We start from the raw sequence: 23,421 nt of genomic DNA, 5'->3' as shown, positions 1-23,421 counted from the left end.
GGCTTGCTAATGTTTTAGCCCCATTTGCCTGCAGCATCACACCTATACAAGTCTGCACTGTTAATTCTGTTACCCAGGAAGATGAAATACTGTAATTTTAATACAGACCTCTTTCTGATTTAATGATAAAAATGTGACACTGCTACTCGGAAGCGCCTGACAACAAATTACTCCTGACCATTTACTCATACAGTCACTAGTTACGTGAAAAAGCTAAAAACAATAGTAATCCTTCTTCTCTTTTGATAGTAAAAAGTCAAAATTGGAACATCTGACTGGATCGCATTTACTTTCCGAAATGGTGTTTTAGCTCTCAGCAAAATTTGTACCCCGGGAAACAAAACTTTGCCATGAACTTTGATATATACATATGTATCTATATGTATATGTACATTACCACTTCTTGCCTCTTTCATAGCTTATTTTGCAGAGGGAGCAGCATGAATTACAGGTAATGCTTTTAGCGGGGGTAAATAGGAGTACTTAGCAGCTGATGACCTGAGCTTAAGGCATACGTTCTGTGCGATCTTCAATACAAAATTGCGGATATGAAACTACAGATACAATTAATTATGGCTGCATTTTTAGATTGATAACTACATAATTAGTGGGTCTGCACCTGCATTTAATTGTGGATGAAAATCATCTGCTTTGGGAATATAGCTAACTATATCTTCTGCTTTGCTGGGGTTTCCAAAAGCTAACCTGCTGAGAAGTGGCTGCAAAAGCTCATTCAGTATTTTTAAAACTGCACCATTTCACACTGAGCAGAACGTACATCACCGTTGCTAGGATATTTGGGTCCTACTTGCTCACTTTACACACAGCTTAATTTAGCTGATCTAGCGGTAGCATATTTAGAAAATGGTAGCTGATTATTTCTTGATCTCTTCTGCCATTAATGGGAAACAGCCAGCACCGCTCGCCGAGGGCTCCAGCTGAGGAGTGCTGACTGCGCACCCTTCCCTTGCTGCCTTCAGCTCGACGGCCCTCAAAGGTTAGCTCTATTTATTCATTTACTTTAATTTCTCACAGCTCTGCATTTTGCTCAAATGGCAAGTTCCCAGCTGAAATACCCTTTAAAAAACTTGCTGTCTTGCTGATTTCTGGTCCAGCTGAAATAGGGAAATAGCCGCTACCTCTAACAGAAAAAGGCACACCTTCTTAAGTTTCTAGATGAAGGTGTAAAAATCTTTTAAGATACAGTTTTGAACTAAGTCTCTTATTCTTAGCTTGCCATTAATTTCAAAGAATTAATGAAAGAAGTTTACCCTTATGAGCGTAACACCTGAATTCAGTCCAAAGCTTTGGGCAGATGCTACATGCAAAACTTTCACAGGCTAAATGGGAATTTTGCCTTCAAGATTGGTCTTACAGCTATTTTAAGCAAGGAGAGGTAACGGCAGAAGTCTCAGCATTCTGAGATGGGTTTGCTGTTTTTGCCCCGTCCTTTGTAACTGCATCATTATGTGTGGACTGGGCTTGGATTTTTGGAAAAATGATCAAGATTTATTTATTATTTGTCCCTATCCCATTCTGCAGTCTCAAGAAATCTCTGTGTATACAAAGCATACGCTTGGGCTGCTGTTGCTACAGTCTACATACAATTTAAATTGTTAAGAAGAATTTACAGTGAAGTATTTCTTCATATGTGCCACAAAACCATTATGTTTCAAACTACATACAGTACTTCCCTATTTAGTTTTTCATCTTCTTCCCACACTGTCTAACTCCTTTAACTTCTTCACACTGTTTCCTTTCAATCTCTTTCTAAGTCTCTCAATGGAAAGTAGTTGCTTTCTTATACTCATCCTCTCTGTTGGCTACCTTTGGGCTCTCACACAATGTTATACTGCGGGTCTACTCGTGTTGCCTTCCTGCGCTCTGACCTTCTCCTTTCAATACTCCAGCGACCTTGCTTCCAAATGGTGGGATTTGTCCTACACCTACTATCTCATTAAGTCTTAGTCTGTGTCTGGTGTTTTACATAAGGAGTATTTACAGAGGGAGAAACTAAGGCAAAAGTTAAGGAGTTCCAATATAGTGGCAAAACAAAACAATCCTTTAACAGTATTAAGGAAATAAACTAAAAATTGCCTTGAATTGAAATACGTGGTTTTTTTACGAATTAACATGGTGCTGCTTCTGAGACAATTTTAGTGTTTATCTGGCTGGGCTTGAAGACTTTTCTATTTGCATCCAAAGAAAATAAAGAGATTTTGCAGACTTTCACTTGAATACATGTGCATTTTTCCTCTCCGGTGGACTCCTGCTGAACCTGAGCTGTTTGCAGGGAAGAAAAGCTGACTCTACTGTTATTTCTGTTTAAATACATGCAGATCATCTTCACAATGTTTGTAAAGAAAACCTCCCCCCAACCCTTTGTCTCACAGAAGCAGTGTCTATCTGCAGTGAATAACGCAAGGGGAAATTTATGCCAGAGCCTCCTTTCTCCTGGCAGATCTTCTGACTTGCCAGCAAACAGCTCCCTTGACTCCAGTAGCCCATCTGCAGATGGGGTAGCCTGTTTGCTGTGGGCTTTGCCCCTGCTGCAGTGGCAAATAGGTGCAATGCTGTGGCAAATACGCATTATTCTGCTGCATTTGCTCAGCCGAAGCGGCACAGAGGCCTTCTTACGACTTCCTAGTCTAGTACAAACGGGGTGGGACATCCCCAAGCTGCACCCTGCAGGCTCTCGGACATGACCCTGACCTCACTACTGGGAGGGACCCCACTGAAATTAGGGTGTAAAGCACATCCCCAACTCTCTGCTTGATCCAAACCTTACCGAGATGCGAGAGGACTTTGCTGTCCATTTAGGCTGAAACCCCTACAGCTAAACAAAGCCCCTCTGTGTTTTTCTAAACAGGGCTTCAAGGATTTATTCTTTTTCATAAATTATGGTCTGTCTGCACTGCCTTATGCAAACTTGTCTTGCCAGACGGGAGCCAGCTCCAAACTCAAATCCACGTGATGGGGTAGTGTGCTCGGGATGAACCTAGCTTGCCGGAGACCTATGAGAAGCATGGTATCATCCTGACCAAGATGGTTTGTGTGTCCCAGACCATTTGGGAGGGAATTAGCCCCTCTGCTCCTGCAGTTAGCCAGGCCCTTACATTAGTGTGGTGGCAACCCAAAAGCTAACCATGGTCTCTTCCCCCTCCCCAGTCTCTTTCAGTTATATCTCAGAGTGGGTCTAGCACATCTGATCTCATGATGTTATGAAAATCAAAAACGTGAAACTATCAGAGGCTACACTTTTTAACCTCAGAACTGCCACTGGGCAACCTAAATACCTCTTAACAAGTTAGTCTGAATCCTAAATCTCTCTTCATTCACTGGCTTGGAGTACCTTGAAATTTGGGAGAGGGTCTGCATCAGAAAGCACGGTTGTTCAGAATCTCAGCCTGGTACACTCACACTCCACACTCCAGTGCTGTTTTTGGATTTTCATGTTTGTTTGGAAAAGACAGAGGGGCACTGAGACCTCGCTCTCTAATTTTGCCCTTTGAGTCTATGTCTTCATTTTGTACTTTTTCTCTTCTAGTTGATCTTGTAAGATCCTTGGTGTAAGATCTACAAAAATCTCATCGGTTTCACTAAAAATGTGGCCTTCACTTTTATGATTCTTCAGGCCTACAGGACAAGAGCTAAAGAATTTCTGTTTGTTCATGAAGAATAGCCTGCGGCAAGATTATGATGGACATACTGACATGTAATCTTTGTTCCTAAGAACTGAAATGAATGACACAATACATGTCAGTATTCACTTAAAAATGGGAAAGACATCTCTTTGAATGTCTGCAAAACAGTGCTCTCCAGAGAAACCCCTTATCATTGTAACTTGTATGCTGTCAAAGGCCATTAAGAATTTTGCTGCAAGACCTATAAAGCCATTCTTTCTATTTTAAATCATTTCTTTTCGTAATGACTATAGGAACATACTAAAGGTAGCAGAGTTGAATTTAGCTGACTTTCTACTCTAAATATTCTACTCTAAGCATTCTATCCACATTTGCTGTTTAACAGCTAGACATGTTTTAATATTCTCTTTTGGAAAACTAACTGCTTTTGCATAGTGAATATATTTGTTCGTTAAGTAAATGTAGTACTTAATGACCGGCCTTTCTTTCTGGATAATGTATTTTTTTCATGTTACTTCCTTAAATTTTTTATTTCATTTACTGAGCTAAAACCACAATTTTCTGCTGTCAAGCTTTTGAATACATATATATTTTAATCATGTGATTTGCCAGTTAACCTATGACTCTTGAAACAGAAAGGAGCAGAGACTGTACAATATGTAGATTGTGCAAACGCAAAGTTAACTGGGCACATTTCCAATTATAAATCAAAGCCAAAACAAGGGGAATTTTGAAGACGAAAGAATGCATGGGTCAAAGTGGAAAAAAGTCTCAGTCATGAGAAAATATTTTCTAAGTTAAACTAAAATAGTTTTGATATTAAAATGATAATGAGGGCAAAACCCAGAAAGAATAAAAGATGTTTTAACCACACCAGAAAATATAAGAGGTTTACCAGCTACAGCAGAAACACTGCAGAGTAGAGTAATGTCTGCATGGAAGAATGCAATAACGACATAAGAAGTAAAGCTTTTTTACTAACGCAAGAAACCAGTGAAGTTCCTTGAGTCAGTGTTAACTTCTCCTTTTTTGACAGGCCAGAGATGCATATGAGAAAACTGCCTCTCTGCTAATGAGCTGAAATATTCTGACAGTGACCCAGATCGGCATCCTCCAGGAGCGTTAAGCAAACCGAGCTCTCAAAACCGAGATGCATTCCTTTCTCGTCCTGTTCCTGCCTCTCAGGCTCTCTGTATCCATCCTGATAACCATCAAACCACAATCTGACAACGGGAGACAGGGGAACCGGCTGGCGTGCTCTGAAACCAGCACAGCCCTTTTGGTACAGGGGTTCAGCGCGAGCTGCCTGGAAGGTCCAGTTCCAGAGCTGAGTCACTTCCCTGCTCCAGTGCTCCAGACACAGCGCTTGGGAAAAAAACAAGAATCGTGTTTTGCATGTATGAGACAGCAACAAGACCCTCCGTTTAAACATCCTTGCGTTAGTCTGGTGCTCTGCATTAGCCTGACAAGCAAGCACAAGCTCAGCTCCTACAGTTCAGTGGGACTCTAAGAGCAGTTCCTTAGCATACGGTGCTGGAACAAAAGGTAGGAGACAATGCCACTGCCACACTCTGCTTTATTGTTAGTGAGCACTGGAGCTTTCTCAACTTCTTGAAAATAGAAATGGTACAAAATGTTTGCTAGTAAAACGTTAATAGCTTCTGATAATAGCTAGAATTTTGAAGAGAGGCCTTTTTATCATTTAAAAATGGATATATTTTAAGGTAAAGATAGTCAATATAAAGTACCTTTTTTGTGAACAAAAAAGAAAACCGAATCTAGGTAAAAAGAGCTAAAATTCAGATCAGATAGACGGACTCAGAGTTAACTAGCAAACCTATTATTTGGATTAAAAAGCCATGTAAAAACATATTAAGAATGCAGTCAAGAGAACTTAAAGTAGAGAAAAATGTTTTTCTCCATACTTTTCACAGAGGTAGTACAGAAGGGTATACGGAAATCCAGTCACAGCAAAAACAAACAAGCAAACACAAGGCAGCAAAACAGAACTTTAAAGCTCGAGATAACCAGAAGTTGTGCTTACCTTAAAATTGTGTGCTTTTTCATAGTTGAAATGGTTGTCATTCTGAGTTAAGGCTGCTCTTCTGACCAAGGAGGTGATCTGTGAATAGGCAAAGAGTTTCAGAGGTTGCCACAAAAGTGCCCCCTTTACTCCCACCTTCACCCCCAAGGCCACGGCCAGGAGCTCTTGGCGTTTCCTTCCACGCTTCGACTTGTGAACCACCGCACAGTTCTTCTCATTTTCGAGCCACAGCTCCTCAGAGAACATAGCGCTGGGATCCCAAATCTTTTCCCTGTCTTCCTCGGCGCCCGGCAGGCTCACTGCAGTCAGTACGGTACAGTTTGTCCAACTGCTTCTAATGTTAGTGAGCAGATTTGAAGCAGCTGCAGTCCATTCTGCCGAGACCTCAGGCATGTGACCTGAATGGGCCGTCTTGTGGGATGGAAGGAGCTTCTGCATCTGAATAAGTAACGGCCTGTGCCGTGCTATTTCTTAAGGCAGATGTGTGCCTGAAACAATAGCCTGAATTCATACACTGAGCAGCCTTCCCCCTGGAGAGCCCCCTCCCCACGCTGTGGCATCCAGCGAGGTATGGATGAAATACCGGCTGGCAGGCAGCTTTATAGCTTCATGTCCAAACACATTTCAAGGGAAAGACCGCTTCTACTCCATTGCATGTGAAAAATGAAGACACAAACAAAAAGCCCAGGAAAAGCCCACACGACCGAATCCAATGCTGCATCCAATTACACTCAGACTTGGAGGCTTATAAGCCAGCAGCCTGCATGCCCGCGGATTAAGCCCTTTAAACCATGGTGATTGTTTAATCTCACAGGGCTAAAATCTCTCCTTTTTCATATCCTACACAAGGGAAAAGTCCAGTAGCACTCCAAAGATTAATACCACTTTGATGCCATCTTTTAAATCACAACATTTTGTCAGAGTGCACTCCACAGTCCAGAGTTAGATGGAGGAAGCTGAAAACGCAGCTGCGAGGACGCGGGCTAGGAAGCCCTATGCAGTGTCCCAGTGAAGGCCACAGAGCCTCCTGGCGACATAGGAAGGCCACGTGCATAGCCCCGCTTGCAGGAGTGGGGTCTGTATAGTGAAAACAACAGTTGTCCTTCACTCCGGTTACATTCGATGCAGATTTGGGGGGGTGGTGGGGAGGAAGTGATTTCTGATTAAAGCAAAGGGACAGGAGAGATCTGGAGCCTGACTAGTCTCCACTACTGTTTGCTGTTACTTTAGGCAACTTACTTGTTTCTCTGCGGCCAGGTATTTGCTCCTTCCCTGGACATGGAAAATGAAGGGAAAACTCAGCTCCCTGACACACGACATTAAAGTATTTAACACATTCATGTTAACTTGAGAAGTTGCCTCTTTTTTTGTGTATGCTTTTATCTCAGCCTGAAAAGCTAGAAGGTTCATCTAGCTCACCTACTAAAAGTGCCACCACATAGACTGCATGCCCCTAATAAAAGTGCTGCTCTATTGATTTGAAAGCCCGTGGAGACAGATGGTCAGCCACCAGTAACATCAGGCCCTGCAATTTCATATAGTGCTCTACTTAAGGCTTTCATGAAGCCCTGCAATCCAGTCCAGTTATAAAATGAGGCATTTATTTCTATGTACAACATATGTAATTCCTTTCTTTCCCAGGTAACTCATAGCACCTCTTTTTACAAGCTACGATATTCCAAAGTTATGCTGTAGGTAGGGTGTCCACACAACCTCGTTGCCCCCGGAGCAGTGGCTACCGCATGACCCTTCCCAAATGCATGGCACTGCCAACTGACCACCACTGTCAACTGGCTGCGATGGATGTATTAATATTGCTCTGCCTGGAGGAAATCCCTGCTGCTCTTCCATATGTCCTCCTCCTGGTAAGTCTCAATTTCTGCCAGCCCAGGACCTTTACCTTCTACGAGACAGACCGCACGTCCCCAGCTCGCTCTGAACGCACTTCATGTAATGAGGAGTATCGGTGTGGGGGTCACCCCAACTGCCCCCAGAGGCAGTGACTTCACTTTGGGCCATGAGGAAAGAAACTTTGAAGCTGTTTAAAGTTCTTATCACACCCCAGCTTCTTTTCTCAGTGCCGTTTTAAATGCATTTACATTTATCTGTCAGAGGGACAAAGAAAAACAAACGAGCTTTGAGCTTTTAGAAACTTCTGGAGCTGCAGCTTGTGAATCCCAATGTATATATCAGATACTTCCTCTCTGACTTGCAGCATAACTGATCCAAAGTCAGAGAGAGGTCAGCTTCCAAATAATGCTCTAATATTTGTATTTACGTCACTAGACTGATAAAAATCCCATTATGCAACCAGTATTTTTTACGTAACATCACAGATTTGATACCCAAGCTACCAGCTTATGATGCTACATCTTAGAATATTTATTAAACTATTTTTAGACTATGGCAGTGTCATCCTAGGAACAGGCACACATTCAATGGAAACTCTGGCTGTTCTCATAGAAGCATTACATTTCATTGACTTGGGAGGAAGAAAACTCAGCTAATTGAGTTCATATGACTAAGGCAGATCAGTATTTACTGTTTATCATAAATGAAATTTTATTTATCGGCTAGGCAACTTTTTCTGTCTTGCTAGAGCCCTGTTTAGATATTTGTTTAATGGATGTAAATGTAGGATGTGCACAGGCGGCCAACAGTGAGTGCATGCCCTTAAGAAGCTTAATCATTCAAACCAGGTTTAGTGTTTAAAATGGTGTTGCACAACTGAGAAGAGAAGAGCTGGGGCACAAAACAGCTCCTTCCCTCTCTAAATAAAGAACAAACAACAGCAACATGAAATTATCAAAAGTAATCAGTTCCAATGTACTGATATCCTAAGCCAATCCAAGTACTGAAGTGCTTTCTTTTATGCATTTTCTTTTTCTTTACCTAAAATTTCCTGCATAGGACAGTTGATCAACTCATTTAAAGAGTGAGTATCTCCTAATCAAGTTAAAAAGTTAGCCTCCAGCTAAGGCAGAGAATGCCAGTGGCTAAAAATATTTTGATGGTTGTGACCAAATATCTGAACTAGTGAAGACTGAAAACCGAATATGGGGTTGCCTGCATTTTCAGACTAAAGGATTTCTGCCTAACATATGATTTTAGTTTGTTAGTCTCTCTGTAAAACATATGTACTGTACAGCAGATTAGGCATTTACAGCAAAATAAATGTCACCGAACCAGAATAATAAAATAAAAGGAGGGGGGGAAGAGTGTTATTCAGCTGTTGCAACATTTTCAGCATGCCTTTGTAGAACGAGCTGAACTATGCAATTGTATCTTCCCTAAAACACTACCATCTTGTTTGCTAACAAAGACCTTGGGGGTAGGAAAGAATAAATTTTAGTATGAAAAGCTTTCGTTTTTGCACATGTTGCATGATTCCAGTTTTAATCATGTGGGCGGCACTAAAACTTGCTGAAAGCAAGCTGTGGCTCATCCTGCGTGTTTGTGTGTGGGAATAAATACTGCCCTACTCCTCTGCCCTGATTACAATGTGCAGGGACGTGCTGTGTACACTGCGGAGAGCTACCACCTCTCTCCTCCCCTTCCCAGCTGCCCCCACGCATGTGCATGGCAGGCAAAGGAGGGCTACTGAACAGCAGACCCTTCCCATTTTGCCTGCCACCTATAGCCGGCACAGCACTGGCACACGCATGTCCCCTTGGACAAGACCATGAATCACAAAGAAGATCGCTCTGTGATCAGGAATTGTGGAAACTCCGTGGCTGATCTCTAACTCAATACATTTAACGCTACACATAAATGCAGTCACAGGTCAAAGGGAGGCCTGTTTCCTCCTAGGCACGGCATATTCAGCAATCTGCCAGACACATTATGTTTGCTCAATTGAAAACACAATGTGGAGATGACACGCAGTGCAAGAATCTTGCAACTATTGATTTTCCCCTGGTTTTGACAAGTTCTTCTCATGATGCTCTCATCAGACGACTCAAAAGAAACCAGCGGGTAATGCAGTAATGTAAGTGCGCTGTTAACAAAACACAAGGCACCAAGGGGAAACGATCATGAACACTAGTCAGTGAAAGGCTTTAGTGGTACAATAACGCATCCAGTCTGCATCTCCTACTGCAAAAACACTAGAAGCCTGACATTAAAAGGCTTCCACACTGTCGAAACAGTGGGAGAAAACAAGCCCAAAGCAGAAAATGTACTAAACACGAAGCAGAGCACAATGTCTGTAGAGTGGCACTTGTGAATCTGATCTTACAAAATACACCTCCCCAAGAAATTCTCCCTTTGACAAGAAGTCTCTTGACATCAGTTAGGTGCACAGAGATGACAGAGGTGTGTAGGACCGTGAAGCTCTGCAACACAAAGCCTGGAGATAAGGAAGGAGTCAGACAGCACTGGTCTGCCGCTGCTCTCTGATTTGCTTTTGAGAGGAAAACAATCCACATCCCTTCAGGGAAGCTTTTGATGGAAGTTTCCATCTGAAGGAAGGTCCTACTCTCACATTTACTGAGATTCACCAGAACTGCCAGAGGAGCACAAAGCTCTCCACAGAAAATAAACATACACAAAAAATAAGTAATGTTAAGTGGCTGACAACCTCCTCTGTTCAGCAAAACTCCGGCTGAAATGACTAACAGCTTCCCCTGAACGCAGGTTGGTCTGAACTCCTCAGGGATGCAGTTTTGCCCACAAAGAACCCAATAATCGAGCTGTTCCAACACAAAACTTCTTTTCAGGTGAGCTGGAGTTCTGTAAGCTGAATATCATCAAGGTCTGGCCTCATTAAAAAACAGCACTGCGGGTTTTTCAAAGCGTTAAAATATATCTGTATTTGTCTGCTCTTTACTCCTCAGAGTTTGAACCTTTTTTCTTCCTGTTTAAGAATAACAATTGTCTCGGCAAATTGTGAGTCAGAAGACCGCCAACAATATGTCGTACGTGTTTAAGGTGGCAGACTGTCTGTACGGGGCCACCCTTCTGGAGAATCTGGATGTACATCCATCACCACCAAATCCCACAGTCTAACTTTGTACAAAACGGGTTTATATGCCTTCCTCCTCACTGAGGAGAGCTATATTGCTGTTTTGTGGTTGCGGGTGGGTTTTTGGAAGGTCTCTTAAGGACTGCTGTTGGCCCGTGCAAACCAGAGTAGTCCCAAGAGTCCCTCACATGAATTAAAGAAAAGAATAATTCCCCCTCGCCATGCACACTGTTTCAGTGAGCCTGAAGTCACCATACTGCAGAGTCTGCCCTCACTGATGTCCTTTTCTTTTGAGGATAACTCAGTTCAGAGCAAAAGGAATCTCACATTTAGGAAGATTTCTGCAGTAAATTTTCTAAAGTTCTAAATTCAAATCTTTACACCTCTCCTATATTAGTATCGTTGTTTAACAGCATCACAGTGACCAATTGTTGTTTATATCTGCTTCTTTCTGACAGGGTGCCCAACCCCTTCCCCTGCAGATAAAAGACACGAATTACCTGTGGCAAATGGAAATATAAACTGTGCTAAACTTCAGATTTCTTTTTTAAATCCTTCTCAAACAGATTTTTTCTGTGCACACCATGATTGTTTTTCTCAAAACAATGCAGTGAAACCAAAGAGTACAACAGCCAGAGGTGAAATGCTGTAGATTCAGAAAGGCACTAGAGAGACTATTACTAAAAATAATACTTGCTGTAAACCTCTTATGGAGTATTAATAAAATAAACTATTGTCTATTATGGAACAACAACTGGAGGTTACATTAAGTGGTGTGCAATTACGCATTCATGTCCAATTAAAAACAATAGGTGGACTAAAACCTTTTATGTTGTCATGTAATTGTAGCACTTAATGTGTTAAGCTGTGTATTTAAATGCCCATCATTATATTCAATAATCTAAAATAGAATCTTTATTTCTGATTTTTGTAAACTATAATAAATACACGTTGTATTACAAATATATTGTAGGATCAAGAAATACATCCAGAAATAAGGGAAGGATCTGAGTATAGTACCAACTAATTCCACGATTCCCCTGAATAACCCTGCAGAGATTAACATGGTAACAGCAGGTCTAGCCTATTTATTGCCTTGACTTCCTTTCTTTCCCTCCCACTCTCTCTTTTATCCTTTCCAATCTAGCTCCATACTTGTCAAAGTTATTAATGACATTTTCCTGGACAAGTTCACGAGCCTGTCCCTTGTGCTTAACATTCATTACCCAAATGGTAACAGCTGGGTGAAAGAGGGAAGGTTAAGGGCTAAAAGGGGCAGACCAGGGGGCAGCCAGCACTGCTGCTGTGGTGGAGGACGAGGACATCCCCCCCCCAGTCAGGTCCCCCCCCGCCAGCGGTGGCCAGCCCGGGAGGAGCAGGGATGAGGATCCCAGCCAACAGTGCCAAAACGTTTCCTTTGGCTCTACTCCACACCTGCTCCTTTTAACAGTACAAATAGTTTCTGATCCTCCCTGGGTTGATATATTATTCTCTCTCCTTCTGATTTCTCTTTATTATCTTCCTGTGTGGTTCCTGTTCCCACCTTTGCTGTCAAGAACAATGCAAATTTTGTCATCGGTCCCCTCCAATATGGGTTCCTTGGCACCCTGATCTGCTTCCATATTTTCAGCTGCTCTTTGGTGTCAATGACTGCCAAATCTCTCCCTCTATGCTTTTGTCATCCTCTTTCATAGCCTAGATATCTTGCTCTGGCATCTCAGTCTGGCCTTGGCAGCTCTAATTCAATCCACCTGGAAATCAGCTTCTCAGCTTTTCTACCAAAATATGGAGTATTTAAGGAAACTCATTATTTCTCAGGGAAACTGCACTGAATTTATTTCTGAACTACTGCTTGTTCTCTGAATAGACGGAACACATATGACTGACTGTTTCCATGAGCTGAATTTGACAGACTGCAACGTATGCACATGAGTACTATCATCAGATCTATAAATTAAAAAGAGTATCTATGATAAGATATAGTCTGTAGTCTAATCAAAATTCAAACATAATATTCATCCTAATCTTTGTCAAAAATCTGCAGTGATCCTGTTATCCTATTGATAGGGTTCTTCAGACAACAAAGCTAACAGAATACGTTTTCTAACTAATAGACATTTAGGGATGGACAGGATGGATGGATGGCGGGTGTCTAATCTAAAACAGTTATCTAGGTGCTCTACATAATCAAAGGAGAAAAACAGAAGCCTCCAGAGGGTGATTCATCCTCTTCTAAGACAGATCAGGCCTAAAACTGATGAGCTTGAATTGCCTTCTTGCAGCTCTTTTCGTGCATCATATAAGGAAATTAGATGACTCAGGTAGAAACAGATCGCTTACTTGGTGGTATCCAAGATTGGGTGTGATTAATCTCTCTCTGAGCATTTTTTCTGTTTCCATTTTTCTATTTTCTATTCTATTTTGGAATTAATTGAATAAGGAATCCTTTATTTTATCAGCCTAAACTATATCTGTGAGTGATTTAGAATAATAATTGTACTTTGTTTTGTTTATTAATACTTCCCATAGTCGATACTCAGACTGATGCTTTAGAAACATGGAATACTCATTGTTTACTGTATCATTATTACACAGCTGCCCGTACCTTTATGGATTTATCTGGGTTCATTACATGAACTTTTTCAGAAATTTTAAATACAGAGGAGTCAGCCACTCATCAATGCAAACTTCTGTTGCTGACCATATAGGTAGCCAGCCTTTTGACATTTCACCCACAGAGGAAATAGCCTAGCAACATAATGAACTTAACATGATACACAATGGCCTCCCTGAATTAAAAGGGAAGTGACTCACGCTCTCTGCAAGATATGGGACTATTAGTCAAGAGACAGAGATTTTTACGAGGATTTTAAATATTTTATCTTTATCCAGATCCTCACTGGATGCTAGCTTAGTTCCAGATGAGGTACACATGTGCATAACCTGTTCATCATTTCCTGTTTTCACTATAAATTTTTTTTTCCTCTGAAGAAATAGCACTTTGTTTACAAAAGCCAGCTTGCCATTGAATAAAATAGTCACTGCCCTGCAAGAGGCCTGCAGAGCTTGAACTAAAGCCAGATCTGCCGAGCCAGCACAGTGGACTGGAGAAGTTAACACATTTACTTCCCAGTCTGGCGGGAGAGAGGAAGGCAAGAACGTCCCCTCCGAGAAAGGTGGTGGCTCCTGAAGCCCAGGCTCTCAGGGCAGTGCCCTTGAGGCACTGAAAAGAGGTCAGAGGTGCAATAAACTCGGAGGCCCTGCCCTCAAGGCCCTTTAAGCTTGCACTTTAGAGCTGCTATTAAAAATCACTGCTTGTGGATTGAAAGAGCTGTTTGGGGGAGAGATCCTGTTGGGTGCCATGCTAAAACACAGGGTTAAATTCAACACTTGTGTTTGTGAGACCGTATTAAGTCTGTTTAATGTCAGGACATTAAATGAATGAGCTTGGTAATAAATTCCAGCGTTAAATAGCTACTGTGTTATACAGCTAGTGGGCGTAAGGCCTGGATGTTTGACCGTATGCCTCAGTACACACCCGAACATGTACACAGCGCATTAAACACACACCTACCTGCTGATAATCCTCACTTCTGTGTCTCAGACCTCACAGTGCCCCACAGGCAGGTGCTATCTCCAAGACCCTACAGTCACCTGCTGGCTGCTCCACAGACAGTAAAATTTAAAAAGTATACTGTAAAAAAGATCTTTTGTTTCTCACTGTCAGTTCTGCTACCACATGATGGCGGGAGGAAACTTCTTGCAGAGCAAGACCAACTCGGCGATGCAGCATATGCTTTCGGCTGAACATTACGGGCCAAAATCAGAGCCTCTGTTCACATAGGGAAGAAAAAGCCAGTCCATAGGGGATTATTACAAAACAAAGAGGAAAATCGTTTTCAGAAAAGTTTCCCAGAAATCCCCGAGTTAGACAGAAACAGCCTGCATGTTCTGAGCCACTAACAGCTCACCAGGGCCAGCTGATCTCTGCAGGCACCATAACGCGACTTTGACAGAGCTGCCAGGATATGAAGTATATTGTGCCGCTCTCTGGAACTAACAGCATCACCAGGAGTTTTGCCCTAGATCGAGACAGCTTAAAATAAAAGAATTTGAAGGTGGGTTAAAGAAAAGATTTATGTAAGTGAAATGGAACAAATAATTTGTGAACCAGTGAGTAGCACATCTAATTAAATGGCAATCTATAAAACTTAATGGCTCCTGGAAAGTAACAACACTTAAGGACCACATCCTCAAAGGTGTGATACTCTGTTCTTTTAGAGCTCACAGAGAGATGAAGATGATAAGCAATTTGCAGGAAATACAGTGCCAATATCAGCATTAAGCAGCAAATGAGATTTTTCTCTAGCTTTGGCAGTTTCTCGGCATTGTGAAGGAACTCCACAGCTTCGGCCTCAAACTTATAAACAGCATGACAGAGTCTACTGCTCAGCAGTAACGATACTGTCAGGTAAAATAAACAGTGCAGTGAGCTAAAAATGTACTAATGTGTTTTCCATCATTAGTAATACTTCTGTTCTGTTTTACTGAGATATCTTGTGACTTCTTCCAGTGATAACGCATAAACCAGGTAGAAAATATATGGTGAAAATAATTATTCATACCAGTTAGGACACAAAGTAGGCAATCAGCAAATAAGAAAACAAGGTATTTTCAGGTTGAAAGAATATTGTCAGGAAATATTTTTTTAACAGGCTTGAGCCGTTACATTTTACCAAAAAAGAGGAAATATACTAGTGCTTTAAAAAAGCCATGTTTTATGACTGCAGACTTCTACTTCAGTATCCATTTATTGCATGGACATAAAATGAGGGCAATAAGGAACCACTTTCCATCTGCATAAGTGAAACTGTGGTATAGAGGGGATCCCCTGCCCGGGGCTTGGCTAGCCATGGTTGTCTTATGGCTCGTCCAAGCTCAGCTGTATATCCACGAATGCTTCTGTGTCCAAAGATGCACTTCGCAGAGGTGGAAGCATATGCTGTTTATAGCTACCCGTTTGTGAAATACGTGCTTCCATCCCATCAAGCTTCCAATACCCCTGTCTCTCGTAAGAGACAGGGTCAGATCCTTGACTGTCATCCCAAAAGCAGTAAGGCTATATGACCTTTGGTATAATTCTGACTAATGGCTCCTAAATGCATGTTTGCCTAGAAAATGTAACAGGAATCTATGCAGACAAAACTGATGTGGGGTTAAAGAAGAGATAGGAGGCTTGCACGCAGCTTACCTGTTCCGTAACGTATGTGAAGTCTACCCCATGCATCATACTCCTCCTTGGTACATAAGAACGGTTCCTATAGCTCAAGCCTCTGTTAGCCTCTGTCCTCCATATGGACATGGCATGGAAAGAGAGTGGCTGGGATAGGAATAGCACCATTTATTGAAAAGAAGTGGAAAGCTGCTTGTCAGAACGGGCAGCTTCATCTTGTAGAATATGCACGCTCCTTCATGTCCCTCCACCTCATTCTACAGAAAAAGCAGTTCAATTTATAACCAGCGTCTTCATGTCCAGCGTGAGGCTTCAGAGCAGAACTAGGCCCTAGAGCAGATTCTCTTTTCCCACAGAGAAGCAACGGAACTACTGTCGACTGCAGACCAAACATAAAAAGCATGATTCATTGCACTTTTATAAGGGTGTGTTACAGGATACTCAAACCACCTGAGATCATACACTTTGAACTTGTATAAAGTACCAGAACATATCCAAGTTGCTTTATTTTCCCTTCAAAGAAATGTTTTGTGTTATGTTTGCTTTACGCATTGCTTGGAGCTGTTTTTGTTATATTTTTACCTTGTGGGTAAGTAGTGGTGCAGATATCCTTCAAAACACTTACGCGTTCCCATGGCCCAGTAAAGAAAAACCCAGACAAAGACCGACCCTACTCCTCTACTAGTGAATGAACACATAAAGGCTGTATAATCCTAGTTTTATTTTTCCGTACAGCGTGGCATCAGGTGTCATTTGACCCTGATATCCTTGTAACTCCCAGCGACCTGCAGCCCGCTGCCCCCTGGTCTGAAGCAGAGGCTTTTGTCAGCGGTGGCCCAACGTGCCCAGCTGCTTCCGCGATTGTTCCGCGGGGACAGATGGCTGCTCGCAACACAAAAAAGAGATTAAAACAGAACCGAAGGAATGACATCACTACCCAGCCTGAGATTTATTTCACAGGACCTATGGGGCTACCACCAGCATAAACTCAAACTGCAGTTGATTCTGCCCACTCCAAGGAAGAAGTTTATATTTTGCAGAACAAAAGATGTTTCTTTTGAAATACATAATTTTCACCATCCTAATATTCATATTCAGTTACAGCTGCTAAGCTAATCTGAATAAATACTGTCCTAGCAGCAACAGCAGCACTTTTCAAGTACTCAAAAAGTAAGACTGACACTCTACCCTACTTCTTTCCCTGGCTGTAGCTCAACTGCAATAAACTGGTATCCAGCTTATTTGTTTATTTTCATTTTGTTTGTGATGAGGGAGTTATAAAGAAATGACTGAGGAAACACAAAACTGAATAAGTACATTTCACCATTAGGACTGATCTTGCTAAGATTTTTGTTCGTAAAAGACTTTATGTAAGATATTTTTCATAGTCCCACTTAAGTCAATGGAACTATATAGCACAAAACTCAATAGAGTCTTTTCTAGCACTTAGTTGTGGAAGTAGCTGGCTTTACAGCAATTTTTCTGCCTCGAATTCAGCTCCAGGTCTATTAAAGCGCTCTGAATTCTCGCAGCCGCTGCGGTAGAGTGCCCCCACTGGGGGTTCAGGACAGATTCTCTGGAGAACTATGACCACCCAAACTGGACTGTGTATATAGAGATCTTGTCCAGCTGAAGTATTTTCTGCAGTTTACCTAGTCAGTATTTATACTGTCTGAAGTACATTATCTGGTTGCTGTTGGGGATGGGGGAATTTAGTCTCTATGCATATATGGTCCTTGGTGGCACAATGCTTTTCTACAAAGCAGATTTTTCCTTTGCAACACACATGGGGCCTAACAAAACTATACAAAAAACATGAAATGAAAGTTCCAGCATTGAAATAATAATCTTTCCAAAGTGTTAGCTTCCAAGAATAAGTTGGCAGAATACGTTAGCTATTTCAGAATGAGAGACTATCACAGATATATGGCATTTTCCACAATCAGAGCAGGATTCCTGGATTCTGTTGCTACACTGTTGACCACACGGACTGGAATAAGATGATTAACCTTTTGCATCTCAGTTTTTCCAGCAGTCAAACGGACATAATAAAAGCCTGCCTGCAATCCTGGGACTTCTGTAAGATTCAATTAGTACTTGTGAGTCACTATGATAGAACAGAGGGGACAGCAAAATACAAGTACAATCTTACCTGGACTAGTGATAGTTTGGTAAAATTTGTAAAATTCAGCAAATTTTTTTTTAAAATAAAACTCAAACAGGCAAAACCTACAGTTCATCTTAATTCACTTTTAAGTCATGTTACTATTTTTAGGAAGTCTCACTGAAAACAATCATCAGCAGTGGCCACCTGGCTGTTATCACGCTCTTTATGTTACTATCACTAATTGCTTCCAAGAATAAACAATGATTTTTCCAATCTTATTTCTTATTTCACCATCACTCTGAAACAACTGACAGATACTAGACATGGAGGAATGCTGGCATATGAAGGCAAAACCATTGCACAATGAAGAAAAGGCTCCTGGGAGGTGTTTTTTTCCCACAGGTATTGAGCACCTTCTGTTCCCTCAGAGACAAATGAGAGTATAATATACGGGCATTACCTAGACCAAGAAAGCACCAAGCATTTTCAGTCACTAAAGTAATTTCCGGTTCCCGTGAGTGACAGGGAAGAGAAGAGACCTGTTCCCACGTCCCCCGCTCAACCCACGTCGGGGCTGGGACTTGCCACCCACCCCAAGCTCCTGCCCGAACCCCGAGGCCCGCCGACTGTTTTATTCCTAAAATGCAGAACAGCTTCCACGGCAGACGTCACTGTCTGTTTGTGGTTTTGCCCAAAGAGTCGAGTTAAGCCTTTTTCTTCTTGCGTATAACCACACAGAAGAAGGTTCAAATTATTCCCTCGGGCACAGCTGTATAAACCAGCTCTATCCGTGAGACTTCTGCAATAAACCCACTGCTTTCAGGGGACTTGCGCAGCTGTAGCTAGCGGGTTGGAAGGCAGCGACCATTATGCTGATACCACAAAAGACGTGATAGATCCCATCAAACTCACGCTTAGGTTTTACTGTCTCAGCAACGCTGCCGGTAACACCAGCCTACGCGGGAAGGGCCCAGCCTGTCGTTGTGCTGTTTGTATGCCACTGCCACTAAATTCAAGTAGAGCGGACGGTATTTAGCACACCGTACAGTTAGGCCAGATGTTGCGATTAACACAGGTGGAGGACTCCTTTGCTTCATAAAGTATTACCATTTTTCACTCTGTTAATCTTAAGAGTAGGACTCCTTATTAGTCATTAGGCTAGAACTTGTGGGGAATTTTTCAGTGAAACATTTTTTGTGACAGAAAATGTGACTCATCAGAATGGGAACTTTTCACAGGGAAGTTCTGACCAAGATCTGAATTCCTTTTTTTTTTTAAATCGTGGAAACATTTAACTTTGACATATTTTAAAAGAAGATGCTCTGTTTCCAGTTTGAAACATTTCATTAAAAATAGATAACGAAACATTAAAATATTAAAAACACTTGGACTAGTTTCAGTCAATCTAACTCAAACCTCCTTCCGCCTTTTACCCTGCTTCCTTGGTTCTAGTCCACAAAAAAAAAAAAATACTGCTATCAGAATCCAGAATGAAGAACAAATAAAAGACAGCAGGCAAAGTTTCCATTACTTTTATAACTCTCCACTACAGTGCTTTGATAAACTCTCAAAGTTTCAAAGGCGTTCCTCTAGAGAAGACTGCCGAGGGGAGTTGCGCTCCCCTGTACCGACTCAACACAGACACGCAGGCCTCATATTCTCTTTCTTTCTGTTAATCGGTTGTTCCCGAGTGCTCTTTTAATCTGCGGTGACAGCCTCAGTCCCGCCTAAAACCATTTTTTTCTGCTACTAAAACAAAAAGGCACAACTCTAAATCCTTTATAATTTTAAGCAGAAAAGAATCGCATTCTCATGGCTGCAGTGAGCAGCAACAGAAGAGTCGGTGTCTCCAGCAGCCCGACGTGCATCACTGCCATTTCTGGTTTCGTTTTTGCTTTCTCAGGACTTCAGCGGAGACAGACTTGACTTAATCTAAACAACACTAGAAAAAGGAACGACGCCACAGCCATGCTCACGCTTATTCAAGACAAGTTTCCCTGAAGGAATGCCTTAGAAAGCCTCTCAGCTGTTGGTAAAGTATAGCACTTTGACTCTGGTGGAGGGCAGAGACAGCCTTAATATAGAAAGCATTAATGAAGGATTTACTCAGCATGGAGCAGACAACGCAACATTTAAAACCCCATGTTTATACACACTAGGCAAAGACATTCCAGAGCACAAGGCAAAAACTAAAATGAGACTGAGCGGTATTTAAAGAAGACCATAGCTTCGCATGTATCTTTTTGGGTGGTACACTTTTACGCTACACTGACTGCTGCCATTTTTATTAATTTCTAAATTAGGATATATTTTTATTTATTTTTTAGTTGCAGCACTAGGAATTACCCATCTTCAGCTCTACGTTTTGAAAAACAGGCTGAGCACTGTGGGTATTGCAGATTCAGACAGACTAAGTTAATTTATCACTTAAATGCATTTTCACTTCATTTTAAGACCATCTAATTTGCTCTAAGAAGTTTAACAAGTTGGCTTATTACTGTTGTAATACAGAGAGGCTTCATTAAGTGAACTGCCATCTTCTATCAGCATCATCATTATTACATCCTGCCCTTGTTTTATTTTAATTCATAGCAATATTTTGCAACTTGCCAACATGGGTTCTTGGTAATTTAACACACTTACAAGATTGGCAAAGCAAGCAAGCCAGCAGCTTCTATTATTTTCACTGCGCTCCATACTTCCTTCACATACCAGTTTTACAGTTTCCATTGCTGCTTGGTAAAGGATGGATGGTTCTTTCTAGTCAACAGATTTGGATGGTTTCATGACGTGTAGGATGAGGCCTTCTCATTTGGGGACTGGTTGCTTTCTTACTAATCATCTTCCGTATTACCTTCAGCAGTAGTGAAATGTTGCAGAAAGAAATCTCTACAGGTGACAGTTCACAAGTCACCAAGAGCTTAATAGGTCAAAATGTAACGTTGTACATATTTTTGCAAACTAACAGCCAATACGTACTTTACAGCATGTGCACCATATGCCCCACAAAGCACAATCCACTGAAGAGCCTGTTGCGCTGACATCAGTTTCTGGCTTGGTTTTTAGGAAGAGCCCAATTTGCAGCCAGTAGCAGCAGCAGGACTGATTCTGGTGGCAACATGTGTTTCTAAAGAAAACCACTGCAGTCTTCAGGTAGATCCGGTTAAAAAAAAAAAAAAAGCCCTTACTCAATAGTACTGCATATAAATGTCAAAGAGCGGTTAAGAGGGTACAACAATACCCTCAACTGCAGGCTCTAGTAACAAATGTCAAATACTCAACTTGAAGGAACAGCTGTAATCCCCAATATACCTTCAGGCTGCTTCCTCACAGCAAGCAGATTCAGCTCCACTTTATCTAGTGCTTCAGTCAGATTGCTAGAAATTAAGAGCCCAGATGAAGGAAACAAAGAGTCCTCTTCCGAGGTGCCCTGCAAAGGGAAGATTGTGCCACTGCCTACCACACCGCTGCCTCTACCCATATGGGACAAAATACCTGGGTATTGGCAGGATAAAGTAATACACCTCCTCTGAAACTCCACAATTGCATATACTCTTTAGGGAAGAGGCAAGAGCAAACATCTGTCCCAGAGAGCCCTTGGGACACGGTAGCAACAACTGAAAAGGAACAACTGGTATCTCTCAGCTCATGGCAAAGCCACTAAAAAGCCATTATAGCTGTTTCCCCAGCTGTTCACACTGACAAGCTGATGCAATCTGATCCGTGAGGGTCTCAAGAGTGTGAAATACATACATGCTCCCCGATAAGGGAAAGCGTTAGGAACTGTCCAGGCATCAGATATCTACACCAAGCCAGTAAGGGCAAAATAATCAGGTTTTGGTACATTGTGTTCAAAGGAAAGGGACTTTAATTGGGGGAGGTGTCACTTCCTAAAAAACATAACAGGTGCTTAGTACCAAATCAGCTCAAATAATAGGTCTTAGAGATCAGTCAGGGATAAGGAGATTAGCTCCCTAGTTTAACACAGAAAAATGTCACAGGCAGTTTATATTACAGGTGAAAAAGAACTGTTGAGATTCTAATAGATTTTTCCACTGCTGCCCTGTATCAGAAAAACATCAATTGGGCAATTGGAAAGATAGCTTGAGCATCCAAGCAATTTGTTTAAAGTATTCCTCTCCCAAAAGTCAAACATCAAAGACAACTTAAAACTATAGGATTTTATTACTTATTTTTGAATAATATAAAGTTCCACTTGAAAGGGAGAATTCAGTGAATATTCTGCTGAGATTCTTCTATAGTTCAGCACCATCTGAAGAGTTCTAAATAGGAATCTCTGTCATCTCATAATGACACCACTTTTATCCTTTATATTCTTCATCTTCTGCTTCGTGTTTGTGTAACTGCCTGTCTTATGTTAGAAGTGGGCCATCCATCCTACTGAACACATTTGGGCCACTATTTTGAATGCAGCTTTACCTAAGCTTTCCATACAATCTACATTCCAGTCATTTCCTGCTCATATTTTACTGAGACGACTCTCCTCTCATAACTGCATGGAGCACCAAATGAGAAAAATACTTTATGAACTAATTCCTTTGGTAAAGTGTCATTTTTATTCCCCAAGATGTCTTGAATCACTAATACATATTAACTCATTGCTTAGATACATTCTTTTTTAGAAAAATTAAATTTCCTCTGCTGTTAACTACATGGAAATACATGTAGTGAATTGAGTGATCAGACAGTCTAGATTTGCAGAAGTACTTCTCTGGACGTTTGAGCAGTTCTGCAGTTTATGTTGTTTTACAATCACAGAAGCCCTTTAGGACGCAAGGGCTTTCTAAACGGTGGAATCACAGAATAAAAAGGATTTTCCTCTGTTTGGTAAATCTATACAGGTTCACTATTTGCTGTTAATAAGAAATGTCCTTACATTTATCAATCATCAAGAAATGTTCTAAAGTCTACAAAGGATCAACTAGCTGCAAAGCTAATTGGTACATCTTATTACTATTTTAACTTGTTACTATTTGATAAAGAGCACATAATGAAGAGCACTGAGCGTGGCACCTAATTTCCATGTGTTCATACTTAGGGTAAGACTCCCATTGACTGAACAGACTCAGATTTTTTAGTAGTATTTATTATTTGCATTGCAATAGTGCACATGAGCTTGAGCCTTGGATCGGGTCAAGACAACAGTGATGAGGTACAAACCCAGACTAAAAGATATTTCCCTGCCCTGAAGAGCTTACAGTCTAGAAAGCTACCCCATCTTCATAACAAGTACTGTCTTTCTTGCGAGGAAAAACATTTCTGAAATGGAATATAACCACAACAGACAAAGACATTAATTTTGAAGACTGTAAAGAAGAATTTGCAAATATTTGAGCAAGGACCCAATAGTAAACTACCAGAGATATGCTTAGTGTTTTAAAAGTGCACTACATATAATACCCTAAGTAG

At 41.4% G+C, this 23,421-nt stretch overlaps 1 protein-coding gene and 1 long non-coding RNA gene across 2 annotated transcripts in view; one reads left to right on the top strand and one right to left on the bottom strand.

Moving 5' to 3' along the window:
- The window catches only part of CHN2 (chimerin 2), a 167,226-nt gene that overhangs the window by 21,000 nt on the left and 122,805 nt on the right, over positions 1-23,421 (bottom strand). The window contains exon 7 of the mRNA XM_068935251.1: positions 5,689-5,766. Within this exon, the coding sequence (XP_068791352.1) occupies positions 5,689-5,766 (78 nt within the window). The remainder of the gene's footprint in view (positions 1-5,688; positions 5,767-23,421) is intronic.
- LOC104145082 (uncharacterized) lies at positions 636-18,085 on the top strand. The gene is made up of 3 exons (XR_694238.2): positions 636-997; positions 4,681-5,189; positions 7,330-18,085. It is a non-coding gene; the product is annotated as an uncharacterized lncRNA (long non-coding RNA).

The sequence above is a fragment of the Struthio camelus genome, chromosome 2 (genome assembly GCF_040807025.1).
Source record: "Struthio camelus isolate bStrCam1 chromosome 2, bStrCam1.hap1, whole genome shotgun sequence".
Taxonomy (NCBI): domain Eukaryota; kingdom Metazoa; phylum Chordata; class Aves; order Struthioniformes; family Struthionidae; genus Struthio; species Struthio camelus.
This window is presented reverse-complemented; position numbering and strand designations above follow the sequence as displayed.